At 35.6% G+C, this 15517-nt stretch overlaps 1 protein-coding gene across 1 annotated transcript; it reads right to left on the bottom strand.

Moving 5' to 3' along the window:
- Positions 1 to 609: 609 nt before the first annotated feature.
- Positions 610 to 14538, bottom strand: LOC132283769 (DNA mismatch repair protein MSH2). Its single transcript, XM_059785780.1, has 13 exons — positions 14275 to 14538; positions 14087 to 14136; positions 13937 to 13969; positions 10865 to 11938; positions 10021 to 10575; positions 9837 to 9947; positions 9638 to 9727; positions 9470 to 9541; positions 8973 to 9083; positions 7773 to 7899; positions 5225 to 5427; positions 1715 to 1867; positions 610 to 1150 (listed from the first exon to the last, which is right to left on the bottom strand). The coding sequence occupies exons 1-13, from the start codon at positions 14321 to 14323 to the stop codon at positions 950 to 952; spliced, it is 2829 nt and encodes a 942-aa protein (XP_059641763.1). The 5' UTR covers positions 14324 to 14538; the 3' UTR covers positions 610 to 949.
- Positions 14539 to 15517: the final 979 nt, after the last annotated feature.

The raw sequence follows: 15517 nt of genomic DNA, 5'->3' as shown, positions 1-15517 counted from the left end.
ATTTGTCAACTTCACAATAAGAGAATAAACATCAGGGACAATTTTGTTTTTTGGTGTAAGAAAAATACAAAACATGACTTGCATTTATGAGCAAAGAGAGTGATCCTTTACCATTGTGTCAAGTAATTAATGAAAAATATACTCCAAGGCCAACAGATGAAATGCCCAAGGCATGGTAAGGGCAGAAGTAGGCCAAGGAATGTAAGTGGTTAGGTCCCCCAATCTTGTATGGGTAATATAGCATTGTATGGAGTTGCTTGTGACCATATGAGCTGTGATACTCTCATGCCGCATGGCATCTGCTTGGGAATGGATAAAGGATATATATATATATATATTCTAATTGGAGTACTGGATCCTACAACATAATGTTCATTGTCCAACTCTGCAAAATATCAGCCATCCAAACAAGACAAGACAGGAACTTGGTTCAACCCAGAGGCTTTCAGCTTTGCCCATTCCATTTGATAGAGACCTCAACATTACTTACCTTTGCCTTTCATTTGATAGAGACCTCAATATTACTTACCTTTGCCTTTCATTTGATAGAGACCTCCATTCATCAATATAGCTAATTTCTATCAACTTAATAGCAAATTTCATATTCAATGACAAAAGTTTCAAGCCGTGACAAACCACATTAGCACTGATTGTTAAGACAAAAGACAATGTTATTATAAACAGAAGCCATGCATACAAGAATAGCCCATGCTTTCCGTTGAATCTCCCACCACGGTCACCAGGTCTGCCAGCTGAAAGAGAAAACTGGCGACAGCTGAAGTTGAGGTGGACAGTTGCATTTGATACTTCCACATTGAAGATGCAAGATGGGGCAGACGAGGAGCATTAGGCAAGGGCTTTACCTCACCCACTGTCCCTTTGGAAGAGAACATTGACACTCATTTAATTTACAAAATTTGGAAAAGGGCAGCTTCCATCTTGAAGACGACTAAAAGAACTGCTGGAGCCAGTGGCAGTTCACAGCATCATCCTCCAAGCCATCCTTCAACTTTCGCACTTGTTGCAAAGCCTGCTTCAAGTCCATCTTCTCTAGTGGCAAATCAGAGAAATCTTTCAAGAACTGGTGAGCCCGGGCAGCACCTCTGGACATATCATCTGTGTCACATTCTCTCTTCCTTTTCAATCCCACCTGTAAATCATAGCTAATTAACAATAAACATCTGATAACACATACCAGCCAAATACATGAGAAGTAACAAATCTGGTTGCTAATTGAAATGCTAGAGGTCCAAAAGTTCTTATGACTGCCACGAACAATGGCATTCGAAGTAGCACAACAAAGAAAGAAATAAAAAGGAGACAACAAGTCTTCTACAGAAAAAACTAAATAATTAAAATGTCCTGCAGTATCCGTTCCAGCGAAATTAATTTATAAATAATTAAAATGTCCTGCAGGATCCACTCCAGTGAAATTAATCTACCACTTTCTCCTAAAACTGTACAAATACATATTTACTCTCTTAATACACTTGATCCTCTGTGTGTGTGTGTGTGTGTTTTCTTTTCCGGAAATTAATCCTGTGTTTGTAGTCTAAATGCGTCGCTCCAATAAATCCTAATTACTAATGCATGCATTTAGGACTCACCACCATCCACTTTTTTTTTATTTGTTGCGAGATTAAGAGGTAGATTATATGCAATACGGTTAACTAATGCCTTGTCAAGTGCGTTTTAAGATAACAAGAGACCAGACCTCTTCTTTAGCATCATTTGAAATGATAGCAATTGGTGAAAAGTCTTCCAATTCAGCAGCCTTTTCTCTAGCAAGGGCGACGACACTTTCAGGAAAGTTTGCAAATTCTGCAACATGAATGCCAAAACTTTGGTCACAAGCCCCTGGCTCTACCTGGAAAATAAAATTACACACAAGATTAAGTGAAAGCACGAGTTTCTCAATGAATTTGCATAATTCAACATGATGAGTGGCTAGGTGAAGACATAAGAAACATCTTATAGTATCTTGATTGTTGAAGCACCGATTATTTACTCCTAATTTTGCTAAATAGGCTTCACCATCAATAAACACAGATTTGCCATATCTCATCTGCTAAGCAATTGATTTCAAACAAAGACTTTGCCGCCATTATCTGGTCAGCTACAGAAATCCTGTTCTACTATTCTTCTACTAAATCCAGGGCCATAAATCTAACAACAAGCATGTTGACTGATTTGCAATCCTTAATATAAGGACCAGACTAGGACTTCATATATTTAAATAAGGGAATATCAATCTGGGTATGGTAAATCATTATATGCCCATTTCATCAAATTGAAAAACTAAGCAAGAGAGCAGTTCAAATCTATCTTCATTTGTGTGCCAAATTCTGCAAGATGCATTATTTGACTAATTCACTACAACTCAAATTTATTTTAGTTCGATATTCTGTCATGACAAATTCGTGATTTTGTGAGTAGGGTTTTAAAGGTTATGTGTGAAATCAAGATCTCTAGGCAAATCACCTAATATTGAAGAATTAAGCAACAAAAGTTAAGCTATGGATGGAACATAAGTAGGTACAACTTACTAAAAGTAAGTAAAGCAAACTTCTTATAAAGAAAGCCTAGCTATGCTTACTGGAAAAAAAAACAAAAAATACTATGGTTATTTTACGCTTTTGATGTTAGCCTCTTCATGTAAGCCAACACAAGGATGGTTATATAACCCATGCGTAGTGGGTACTTTGTTTCTTCCTCTTCTTTTTATTTTTTATTTTTTTATTTTATTTTTGTAAAAAATCCATATTCATTCTATAGTCGATTAAGTATTTTTTTGTCATAATTACTCAAAAATGAAGGAATCATGAAGTAATATAGTAATTTGCGTGCATAGCAAATCCTAGCAGCTCAGCCAATAGTTGCAAATGAATGAAGAGAAACAACTTGGACAATGTCACCCCCTTAGTTTAGTGATGAAATATGAGAGTTATTTATTATCAAAGCAAGTATTTTGATTGGGCAGCCAACTAAACATCTATAGTCTTGGTGCTTATGCCATACCCCAGAGCTTCAAATCTCCACAATTTCCTTATGGACTATAAACCCCGTCATTCTGAACATTAGACTACTCTACCACATCCCTTCATGTAGGGGTGGCAATTGGGTGGGTTTTGAATGGGTTGGGTATGAATGGGTCAGTAACCCATTCCCATAAATGGGTAAGGGCTCAAATGGGCGGGTCAACTGGTTCCAACACACCCCACCCCCCCCCCCCCCCCCCCCTCTTTTTTTTCCCACTTTTGCAAACCGGATCTTTTGTGACGGCAAACTTCTGATATTCACTTCAACTGTCAACAAATTTAAAATGAAAACAAAGTTTCATTTCATTTTATTTTATTTATCCTCAAACAAGGTTTCTTTGACTATCATATTAAATTGAAAAAGACAAAGATTAACTTTTATAAAAACTGAACTATATACACACACACATATAATTAATTCTTAGAAAAACCCCCGATAATAGATTATAACTGGTCACCATTAATTCTTCAAACTTAATTAACAGAAAAAATAAAGGCAGGTTCTCATGAACATAACCCAAAATGGGTTTTTATTTTTAGGTATATATATTATATGTATATATTAATGTATAAGTGATTTGCTGTATAGAGAAGAGATAGATGTGGTATGGTGGCGGCCATGAGTGGAGGGTGACAGTGGTGGTCCATTGATGACGCAGTTGGACTATATTGTTCCCTTCAAGTCCCTCACTAACATATATCTTTGGGATAGCATGCTAGATAAGTACCCCTTATTCATGCTTCAACATCTCCCTAATCTTGTCTACCTCTCACTGTGCAAGGACGGCTTATCAGGTGTGATCTAGAGGGGAGAGAGAATAATTAAATTTTTAAATTTTCAGATATAATATGTATAATAAAAATATATTACATATAAGGGTATAATGGATTTTTTTCTATTGGAAAATAACCTTCATTACAATATCAATAAAATAAAATAAAATAAAATAATAATAAAATCTTTGTCCAAGGTCCCACCAGCTTCAGCTTTTGTGAATCAACCAAAGTACTCATTACAAAATAGACAAACAGAAGTTGCAATTAAGTTCTTTTTTACCATATTCTTGCCGTGTCTGTGTCTTATTTTTTTTTTAATAAATTTATATATACAGGAAGCTGAAGAATGAGGCAGAGAGAGAGAGAGTTAACACTGAAAAAAAAAGGAGGGTTTTCTTTGAGTGGCTTAAGTTGGGTACCCACTCTTAACCCACCATTGACCATTGAATTGTAAGGGTACCCACTTTTTACCCATTACTGACCCACTTACTTAAACTTGGGTGCCCAAATGATTTAATTTTAGTGGGCGGGTTTGGCTGGTTTAATGGGTTTGATTCTTCCCTGCAGACCCTTGCCTTCCCTAGGTTGTGGCCCAAGCAGTAGCAAAAGTACAATCTTTTGAAATCCGTTTTGTAACTAATAATCCAAACAAGTCATGTTGATTTAGACTTCTGATCTCAAATCCACCTGGTCCAAATCCATAAATCCAAACGTAGAACTAATATTAATGTTTTATGTTCTGCTGAGTTGTTACCCAGATTAAAAAGAAAAAGAAAGAACAGCATGCCCCGGAAGTTCTGGACAAAGCTAGCTGATTGCCTCTCCACTAGGGCTGCAAATGAACTGAGCGTGAGTCTGTTCTGGCTCAGCTCTGGATCTTGATAAGCTTGAAAAGTTGAGCTTGGACTCGGCTCGTCATTATTTTGAAAAAACTTGAACTCAGCTCATTAGATAACAAAAGTCGTTTGTGCTCAATTTGAGCTCATGTTCAAGATTGCTTTGCCTCGTTCATGAACTTATATGAGCCTAGACAAGCCTATGTTCATGAACCTATTCAAGTTTGTTTATGAGCATCATGAGGCTATGTTCATGAACATGTGCGAGCTTATACTAGCTGAGCTTAACAATGTTTGGGGATTGGCTTGTTTACTAAACGAGCTCGAGCTTGGCTCATTTTCTTAATGAAAGAGCCAATCCTGCCGTACTCTCCACCATGCAGGTACTATAGAGCCAACTATGCAAAGGTCAGTTAGGTTAAATTTAGACACACTGGAAGATCTAAAACTACTTAACTTCATCACCACTAACTCCGCATAAGGTAAGTGGAATTTCATTGCCTTGTATGTATACATAATAATCACAAATACATACAACAAGAAATATAAAAAATTTCAGGAGAATGTACCTACCTTGTAAAGCATCGTCAGCTTGCGGTTTGAAGAATCGATGTGTGCACTGACATGATAATTTGCCACGCCAATGATTTTCTCTGCAGAAGCTTCATGATTGGCATTTTCATGAGCTAATGCAGTTAATTCATGAAAGTGGGTTGCAAACAAAGTAGGCGCTTTAATCACTTCAACAAGGTGCTCACAAATGGCCCAAGCTAAACCTGAAAATCAGAGTAAAACTAAATAATAAGAAGGTCATGCATGAGTTAAAAGAAAACCTGTAGTTTAACAGACATTCAAAAATAGATATTGAGTAATTCAGATAGATGCAACCTAAGGATGGTCTATAGTAAATTTGCAATATCGGAGTAAAATAGTAAACCGGGCAATCCATGCATCAAAAAACAAACCCAATGGCATTGGAATCACTAGTTCAAAATAATGAGTTTATCCTGCAAAGAATTCCAATGAACTTATGGCATTTACGATGACCATACAATACTAAGTTAGTCCCTTTTCCTTCTATATCACAGAGCACCATGAATTTCATTCTTAACTTGTGTATCCATTTTAAAGTAGATACTTTAAGAATTTCCAAAGGACAAAAATATTCCTAGGCTACTATGGAATATAAAATTTTAGTTTTATGCAATTTAAAATTTCTAAAAAAGAAAAAAACTCGCTATTACAAGGTATCTCCTCTTTTTCCCGTCTTTTTTATTTTTATTTTTATTTTATTTGACTGAACCTCATAAGATGGGGTGGATAATGGACAATGCTATCAAATTTGAACCATATCATAGAAACTTTATGATATCTATAACCCCAAAATATACGAGCATAATGAGATTGGCAATGATTACCACATTGATAGTTGTAATATACGATTCATCACTACATCAATGTTATCGTTTTATGGATTATATCAGATTTAAATTATAATATAAGCAATGTAATTGTTTCATAAGTAAAATGATAAAACTACTACATTCTAGACTGGGCTGCTGTAACAACCTTCACCCTACCCAGACACAATATTGTCCGTTTAACTTCCGGATGGGCTCCGCCTCTGATACCATCTTTGTTGTTACCCTCACCCTACCCAGACACAATATTGTCTGCTTTTGGCTCTCCCGGACCAGAGACTTCCCATGAGGTCACTCATCCGGTACTACTCCAGAGTAAGCACACTTAATTGCAGAGTTTCGATGGGTTCACGACCATCACAGCTTTAAAACGTGTTGCATCATAGAAGGGTGTTGAACCTTACATATAGCACTTCACCTCGTCCAGTGTCCCGCACACATCACACCCTCCCACAGAGGTCGTCACAATCCACCCCTTGTGGGGGCCCAATGTCCTCGTTGGCCACACTTCCGGCTAGGCTCCGGCTCTGATACCATTTGTATAGCAAGATATCATAAAACCTGGCAGCAAACATGCCATACAAGACATCCACAACCCATAGCATACATTTATACATGAATTAGCCAAAAAGACCATAAATGGACCCAAGGGATGACCAAGCATTCGATGCTGTACCAGGACCTGGAATGATATCCCAAAGACAAATCGCATGACCTTGACCCATTGAAATGACCTTATTACCCCCCGGGTTGGTTTAAGGGTTTGGGTAAGAGCCCGGTTTGAATTCGTACCCATTCATGACTCGGATCCTATGGATTTGGATCATGACAGCTGCCAACCAATATGGTAGATTCAGACTTTAAAAAGAAAAAAAATTGGCCATGAAAATTAAACACTGCAAATATTCAACAAGTTGTCCATGAGATTCAGGCCATGTTTAATAATACAAGATGGCACTTGACTGAAATGTAATTATGACGAAAATGATTTATATTTCATTTTATAGACAGATAAACACACACATACAGAGTTCTCTTATGGTTTCGGGTAAAGCAATATTGCATCGAGGGGTATTGCAAATTCTAATTTAAGAAAAAAGTTAAATTCAGCAAGATTGTAAGAACAACACATTAGTATGCCTGAGAATGTAATAAGGATACACATGCTAGAGAACCTAGTCTTCTTCCCGAGCCATAAAGAAGTTAGCCTTTGATAAGTGTACCACATTTCAGTAGACATGCTGTATCATGGACTGCAGAGGCACTAGGGAATTGCAAAAACATTGATTCAAACCCATGTCTCTTGTAACTCGATGAGGTGATATTCTTATCAAGAACCTCATGTTTCGATTCTTATTGTCAAGTGTTTGCACGTGGAAAACAGGTATAGAATGATGAACTCAAGCCAGGGTCCAATCCCCAACCAGTATCAGGTTAATTTGGATTTTCCATGAGCTCAGGACTGGCTTCCTAGGTTTATCCTATAGGCGTGTACCCCACTTACTGCTTCTTGCACTCTACAGTATACAATTGTAAACATCCACATCACTGACAAAGTGAAGTGCAACAAAGCAAAAGTTTGGGCAGAAATAGGACTGGACAATCTTCTTATTCTCAAAACAATAATTCAGATGCGCGTGCAAGAGATAGAGAGAGAGAGAGAGAGAGAGAGAGAATAAGATATTCAATATGAAACTAACCAAATCCATCATACGTTGATGTTCCACGGCCCAACTCGTCAATGATTATCAGTGATTTATCAGTAGCTCCTTTCAAGATTGATGCGGTCTCCAGCATTTCTTGCATAAATGTAGAAACTCCACGCAGCTATTCAAAGAAGAAGACAGATAGCCAAGACATATTAGAAGGAAATACCACATTAGTTATTTCCATCCTACCCACGAAACATCTGTACCGTATGAAGGAAACCATAAGTTGATCTCTAGACTAATAAATAAATAAATAAATTTTAAAAAGAGCACCCTCTGAAATCCATAGGGATGAATCTAAATGGTTGATTTTATAAGTTAAAATGAACAACTTCAATGACCAAAAAGATAGCTGAGACTAACATTCAAAAAAATCTGATAAACTATCATTTTGCATCCATAATTTCATAGAATGTCATGCTGGAATGATTTGTTAATGAAAAAAAAGAGACTTAAATTACCCTCATCTTCCCTGAGGTATCGAATTACAAGGGGCTTCTGCTGATTAAAAAACTATGCTAAACTCCCTTGTTGGACTTTTCTTATGGACGTCATTTTACCCTTTTGCCCTCAATAGTTGTTATCTTACTTTAGTTGCATATGGAGTTATTTAAAAAGACGAGCGCAAATTCCTGATTTACTTTTGCTGACGTAAGTAAATTTAGTCTTTTGACTTGTGTTGACTGTATATGTAGAGAGAGTCTATTGCAAAGTACTAACCTAAAGGGAAGTTGGTGTAATTTTTTAATAAAAAAATGGCCATGTAATTACTTATAAAAATAAAAAATAAAAAAAAACACCCATGTAATTAAGACATACATCAAGGGAGATGAGTAAAACTTTAAAAGTTACCCCCTTTTTTTTTGTATATTTTGTTTTGCTCTTGTTTCTATAGCGACCTCCTTTAATTTGACGTTTTTTTTTTTTTTTTTTTTTTTCTTAAGATATATTTTAATGGTCTCTCTTTCTCCTGCAGTTAATATACGACATCAAGCTGCTCTTAAAGTACCTATTGATCCCTTTGCTACAAAATCAATAAGATGATTGTGGCAGGTTGCTATTAGTGACAGGTTGAAGTCTAAGTGATAGAAACAAAATAACAAATGATCTCCATTGAATCAACTATTGTACCAAGTTAATTTGCATAGTTCAATGTTCCAAATTCCAACAAGAACATGCAATGGAACTTACCTGACAGTCACCAGCACCCACTCGAGCAAAAATACAATCACGAACCGAAATGCTAGCTTTGTCACAAGGAACAAAAGAACCAACTTGTCCCATCAGGATGTTAACTCCGACCTACATTTGCAGAGAAATATTAGATATCAAACAGGTAAAAAGAACATAAAAGTTAGATGACACAAAGTTGGTTAAAAAAAATAAAATAAAAATCTTAACTTCGTAACTTTATTGAAAGAGTCCTAGTTTTCTATTTAACAAGAACCAGATAATTGCTTGTTTGCCATGGGATGAGCTCTCCAATATGGTGAGCTCAAACAAAAGAAATAGCAACACAGGTGTCAGTGCCTGAATGGTACTCGACTTGACTATTGCTGAAGTCCAACACACAAACACACAAAAAAAAAAAAAAAAAAACAAACAAGCAAACAAAAATAGGAACATTCCAGTTACCAAATACATTCACCTTGAAAGAGAAAAAGAGTTGCTGCAAAAACTCAGCATACCTGTCGTATAAATGTGGATTTCCCACCCATGTTAGGGCCTGTGATGATTTGAAACCAACTCTTCTCTCTGACCTGGGTTGTGAGAAAGACCAAAAAATCAAGCAATGAGCAACTTCAATAAAAACAGGCCAGAGGAAGCATCATGCCCAACATTGCACAGAAACTCACTAGTTTACAATCATTTGGTATAAAATTCACCCAGTCTTGAGCTTCCACGCAAGGATGCCTACTGGCTTCTAATATAATATCTCCCACATCCTGCCATATCCAACACATTTAAATAAGCATATCTATAGCAAGTTTGAAGAAAGAGAATAATTATTGTTCCCAGAAACCAAAAAGGATCAAATAACAGGTAAATCACTACCGACGGAGTGATTTCTGGTCTTGTGTAAGGAGTGGGACAACTAGCAGCCAGATCAGCAAAACTAAGTAAGACATCCAACTCCGAGAGCAACACAGCTAAACCCTCGAAGACCTGCACAACTAAAACGTCAATTAATTCAGAACAATAGCAAGATAAAAAACAAGATAAAATAAATTATAAATACCTCAGAGAAAGTTGAGGCAGTTTGAACAACTCGAACAACCAGCTCTTTCTGACACTTCTTATACTCCTCAAGTATCTTTTGGTACTGGTCCCCTAATTTCTTGAGCTTTGTGCTTGTAAATTTCACTCCATCCTTGCGGGTTTCAAGAACAACAAAATGGCTATTAAGCTTCTTCCTTACTTTTGGCTCTTCTTTTTTTGTGATTCGAAATACGTGTCCAAATTGTGTACCCTTATCTAGCTTTAAAGCCTTGTCGAGAGCCAGATCAAGATCATTAGCAGTTTGTTTATGCAAATTGTGTATCTGTCTTTCCAGTGACTCTTGCTCATTTTTCAGTTCAGATAATTTAGGGTCATAATCAGATGAAATCATGTATTCCCCATTCTCAAGTTGATCAAGGTCAACAGAAGCTTCCACAAGGCCAATGAACTTATTCAAGTGATTATCATCAGTCCAGAGCTCTAGGGGATCCAAATACCTCTCTGTGATCAGTGGTGAAAATTGCCCATCATATCGTCCCAAGGCACTTTTAATGTATGGAAGTCTAATACTTGACTGCATTCAATATATATATATATATATTAAATATATACATTGTCAATTTTCACAAAACATTGAAAAAATGGAGGAACCTTAAGGTGTACGACAGTTGTATGATGCATAAACATCTAGCAGGTATGCAGTTTCAATGGTACTGCAAGCATTTCATTCCTAATCACATTGTAACTAAGTGACAAAAATATCACATAGGTATTGTGACTAAGTGACAAAAAAATCAGATAGGTACTGTGAAGAGTACAGCCATACCATATAAGAATGAAGATAGAGAAAAAGTAGAAACTACCTGATAAAGCTTTACAATATGCTGCAAACTAGCTCTCCTCTTCAAAAGATTGTGCATCAATCGCTCAATATCTGGAATTCTCTTCAAATGTTGCCTCAGTTCTTGGCAAAGTGCAGTGTCCTCCACAAATGCTTGTACCAAATCTAGCCTGGAGTTGATTTCATCCACATCTAATAAAGGCTGTTTTAGCCACATGTGCAGTAATCTTTTTCCCATCCCAGCAGTACATGTTCTATTCATGAGACCAAACAAACTAAAATTTTTGTTAGCATCAGTTTTGCTCTCCATGACATTCAGCGCCCTCATAGCAGCAGAATCTAGCCTCATATAGCTGTCAAGATTGTACTGTCGGATATTATAATTTCCATAATTGCTCTCATCAGCAAGTAATTCTGCATAAGACAGTAATGACCCCAAAGCTGCAGGCGCAAATTCAAACCCAGATACCAAATCTCGAACTGGCTCTATAGAACCTTTGACAAGCCTTCCGAGATCTTGTACCAAATCCCTTCCTTTGAACTCAGTTTTTTTCCTCTCAGTTACCATCACAGCACACCTTGATAATGCATCATGCAAAGGTCTATATTCACTGGATTTTGCAGTGTCCACAGGCAAAAGGCATTCTTTGCAACCAAGAGCAACCAAAGCTGACTCCACATTTGTAAAGTGGCTATCATCAAGAAATTCAGCCAAACCAAGAACTCTCTTAGTAAGATCAACATAGCCCATGCCAACAGTGCACCTGTTTTCACGAAAGTTTGGCACTAGGGCAACAACCACTGGAGAATCCTGCATCTCATTGTTGGCAAACAAAATATCTTCAAAACTGCCTAGGTTTCCAGGGCTTCCACTTTTCACTAGTCTCCAGTTTGAGCCACTACCCTCATACAGATCAAGGGTATGGTCTGTTCTCTCCAAGAGAAGATCACGGGCAATTGTCTCAAACATGTTTCTACTTACACTAACAGAAGAGATGGCATCTGACCCACCACCCAATTGTCGTAAAGCAGTAGTAGTATGGTAATATGTCTTTGCAATGAAACTTGCATTCTCACCATGAGCAGTATAATAGTCCTGATTATAAGGCAATTCTTTTAGCAATATAAAAGGAACCAAGTAATGTATATTAATAAAAGCAAGCAAATGAGTCTTGAATTCATTATCAGGAGGAGCCAGTTACCAAGAAAGAGACCTTGCAATCACAATTTAAAAGTACAAAATACTGGCCAATGGATGAATTTCATATTTACCGAAGTTTTAAAATAATTTTTTTTTTTTTTTTTTTTATAAAAAGAAGAAGAAAAAAGCATATAGAGATATAGAGAGCAGAAATGTTTGTGGTACAAGACATCAAGAAAAAGCAAACGTGGTGCACTCGCACTGTAAATATTGCATAACAATTCCGAGTTTATTAAATAAAAAAGATTAAAAAAAACTGCCAGTGTTGACTCCCATGATATACAGGCCTAACTTTTGATAGTCAGTATAAAATAACAATTTAAATCATATCATGTTTGTCAAAGGGACGTATAGACCCCAGAAAGGCCCCAGACTCGTCAAGGCTCATCTAGAATGCATCAACCTACAACGGGTTATGCCCCTTCTATAAAGCTCTTAGACTCGCACTTTTAAGTAGGCTCCAAGCCCAAGAAAAGCAAGTCTTTTATTATTTAATAATTCATTCATATCAAAAAAAATTTTTTTTTCCTTTTAGAGATCATTAATTAACATGTTCTGTATCATTATCACAATCATATTCCATAGATCATATTGTTCAAAATTATCAAATATTTCATGGAATTCATAAGATTATGCTTGACTACTTATATTAATTTCATCTAGTGCTCAAACATTTATGATTGAACAATATATTTTTGAAATCTACGTGATTATAGTTTTTATTGTTTCACATTTGCAACGGCATTTGAATGAGTTAATACATATGCATATTGAAAGGAACTGTGCACATCAATTCAGTTGATCCTCTTAGTTGATATGCCGAAAATCCAATTTCCTTGCAAAAATATATCAATTGCTTTGCATATCTTGAATCATTATGGTTTTATATTGATTTAATTGAGTATATGTTCGAATTAAAAAGATAATCCTTTTTGTTATCTCTTCAATTTCCCTAGCCTCTTGAGGTGGGAAAGTGCCCCTTCTGTTGCTAGGCTTTTCTCTTTTCGGCTTTGGAGATCCTATAACCGTTAGTTTATTTTGAACCTTAGTGTACATCCCCCCCTTTTTTTTTTTGGAAATAAAAATTTACTTATCCAAAAAATTGAAAAGATATTTATATATTGATATAACTAATTTATTGAATCAATAAGCTAAAAAATCCGTTTATTTTGATCTTGAATACTTTGTTTTCCATACTTTTTTTTATACTAAGATATATTATGCATTTCAATCACGCACATGCCTTAGTTCGGTTAGGCACATGCCTTAGGGTCTTGCATTTAGGCTCTAGGAAACCTTTACTGCCTTAGTGCACCTTGAGCCTCTAACAACTATGAATTATAACGTAACTTGAAATTCAAAAAATAACATGAGAGAGATGATAAATGAATGCAAGGGAAGTGATAATCTCCTTTCCAAAAAAAATCTGCAAAGTACATAACAACCACCTACACAGACAACTTTAACATAATAACAACTAGCATTCGACACCACAATTCTTCTATTTGAGATAAGAATAAAGCATTTATAATCTCTTATAGAGTAAGTTGAATGTAGGAGTTGGAATATGCCTAATAGATCGAATTGACAGTATGGAGCACCCATACCAATCTTCTTCTTCTTTTTCTTTTTCTTTTTACACAACTTTAGCTTCTGACCAATAAAAACCCAAAAGCATAAAAAAATCGATAAAAAGTAAAATCCACAAAAAAAAACCATATCTCAGAATAGATACACTAATACAAAATTTTGAAATAAGATATCAGCTATGTTTGGAGAAAAATGCAAACTAACCTTAACATATTTATTACTTTCAGATGCATATGAGTTTATATTCAATCAAAACAAAAGGCTAAACAATAAACACATACACAAGGTGGAATGTAAACTAACCCGGCGATCGAAGAACCGAACAGCCCTGTAGTCCTGAAACAGAAAAATTTAAAAACTTTAAAAAATTAGGGTTTTGAACAGATTTTTCTTCTACATTTCCAATCAAATCAGAGGGCGACTCAACCTATTGAGATAAAAGGGTATGCTTACATGCGGTAGAGTTTTGAAGAATGAGAGAAACCCTTGAGCTTGCTTAGCATCTAACAACCAATAAAAATAAAAGAAGAAACGAAATGGTCAAATAATCAACATTCGAAATACATAAAACCACATCAAATCAGAAATTGAATTTGAGGAAATTTAAGTAAATGCGAAGAAACTAGGGTTTTCGTTTATACCGAGTTTGAGCTCCGGGAGCTTGTTCTGTTCCTGCAAATTGTTATCCATTTTATGGCGATTCTTTGCGAGACAGATAGAGGGTTTCTGGGAGGGAGTACCGTCTGCCTTAGCCCTTTATGTGTATAATAGTGTGTATATATATTATTCTGTATATGTAATTGTGTAGTGGCGATTGGCGGGAAAAGAGTGGCGGGTTTTCTGGAAGGAAGAGTCGCGTGTACACGCTCAGAAAGATTTCTGACACCCCACAATTGCAAATGTAGAAGGGTAAAAATAATACACTGTGCCAAAGTTTTTGGACGGTCAAATTTTTGGACGTTTGTAATGTGATAAATAAGGGTTGAATTAAAATAGATTGGGTTAATCCGTCACTCACCAATCTATTTTAAGAAAAAAATATTATTATTTTAGATAATTTCATTATTATAGTTTTTTTGTTTTTAAATGGATAAAAGTCTGTAAAAATATATATCCATAATTGTAAATCCTCTAATTTATTTTAAAAATTCTTTAAATTTATATTATATTATTTTATGACTAGACATGCATGAAGGTAATATATATATATATATATATATGAAATCATCTATTGAGCTTTTTTATAGAATAAATAATTAAATGAATAAATCGGGTATTCCTATATATATATATATATAACACAAATACATTGTATGTGTGTCATGGATATAACAGAGTAATATTATAGTACTACAAAAATTTTAGAGAGAGAGAGAGAGGATGATGAGAGATAATCTTAAAGAAATAATCTTAGAGAGAGAGAATTTGGGATCGTGTGAGATAATTTTAGAAAGGAAGAAGGGGTGAATTTGAGTCAAATAGATGATGCAAAACTGTATTTGGGTGAAATATGGATCAAAATGTGTGACCCATATTCAACCCATTTAACCCTCTATAAAAATGGATTGAATATGGGTCACCTATTTTGACCCATATTTTTAAATAGTTTACCTATTTTCATTTTTAAACAGGAGTACGTGGATTAGTTGGTGGGTCATGACCCATTTTGCCACTCCTAAGTGCATTACAAATTTTTCATGTTTAAAGTCACTTCTCAATATCGAAAAACATATTTAGGAAGGGCAAATATTATGAGTAAGGCTTTTTCAAAAGAGACATTTATTTTGGGAAATAGCGAATAAACATTGAACTCTACCCATATGTATTTTACACTCCATCTTTAGGAATGGCAATTTCTAATGCCTCATCGGATAATGTAACATG

This window comes from Cornus florida, unplaced genomic scaffold (assembly GCF_030987335.1).
Source record: "Cornus florida cultivar Cherokee Brave unplaced genomic scaffold, ASM3098733v1 CherokeeBrave_3.0.0_Hap2_Chr11, whole genome shotgun sequence".
Classification (NCBI taxonomy): domain Eukaryota; kingdom Viridiplantae; phylum Streptophyta; class Magnoliopsida; order Cornales; family Cornaceae; genus Cornus; species Cornus florida.
This window is presented reverse-complemented; position numbering and strand designations above follow the sequence as displayed.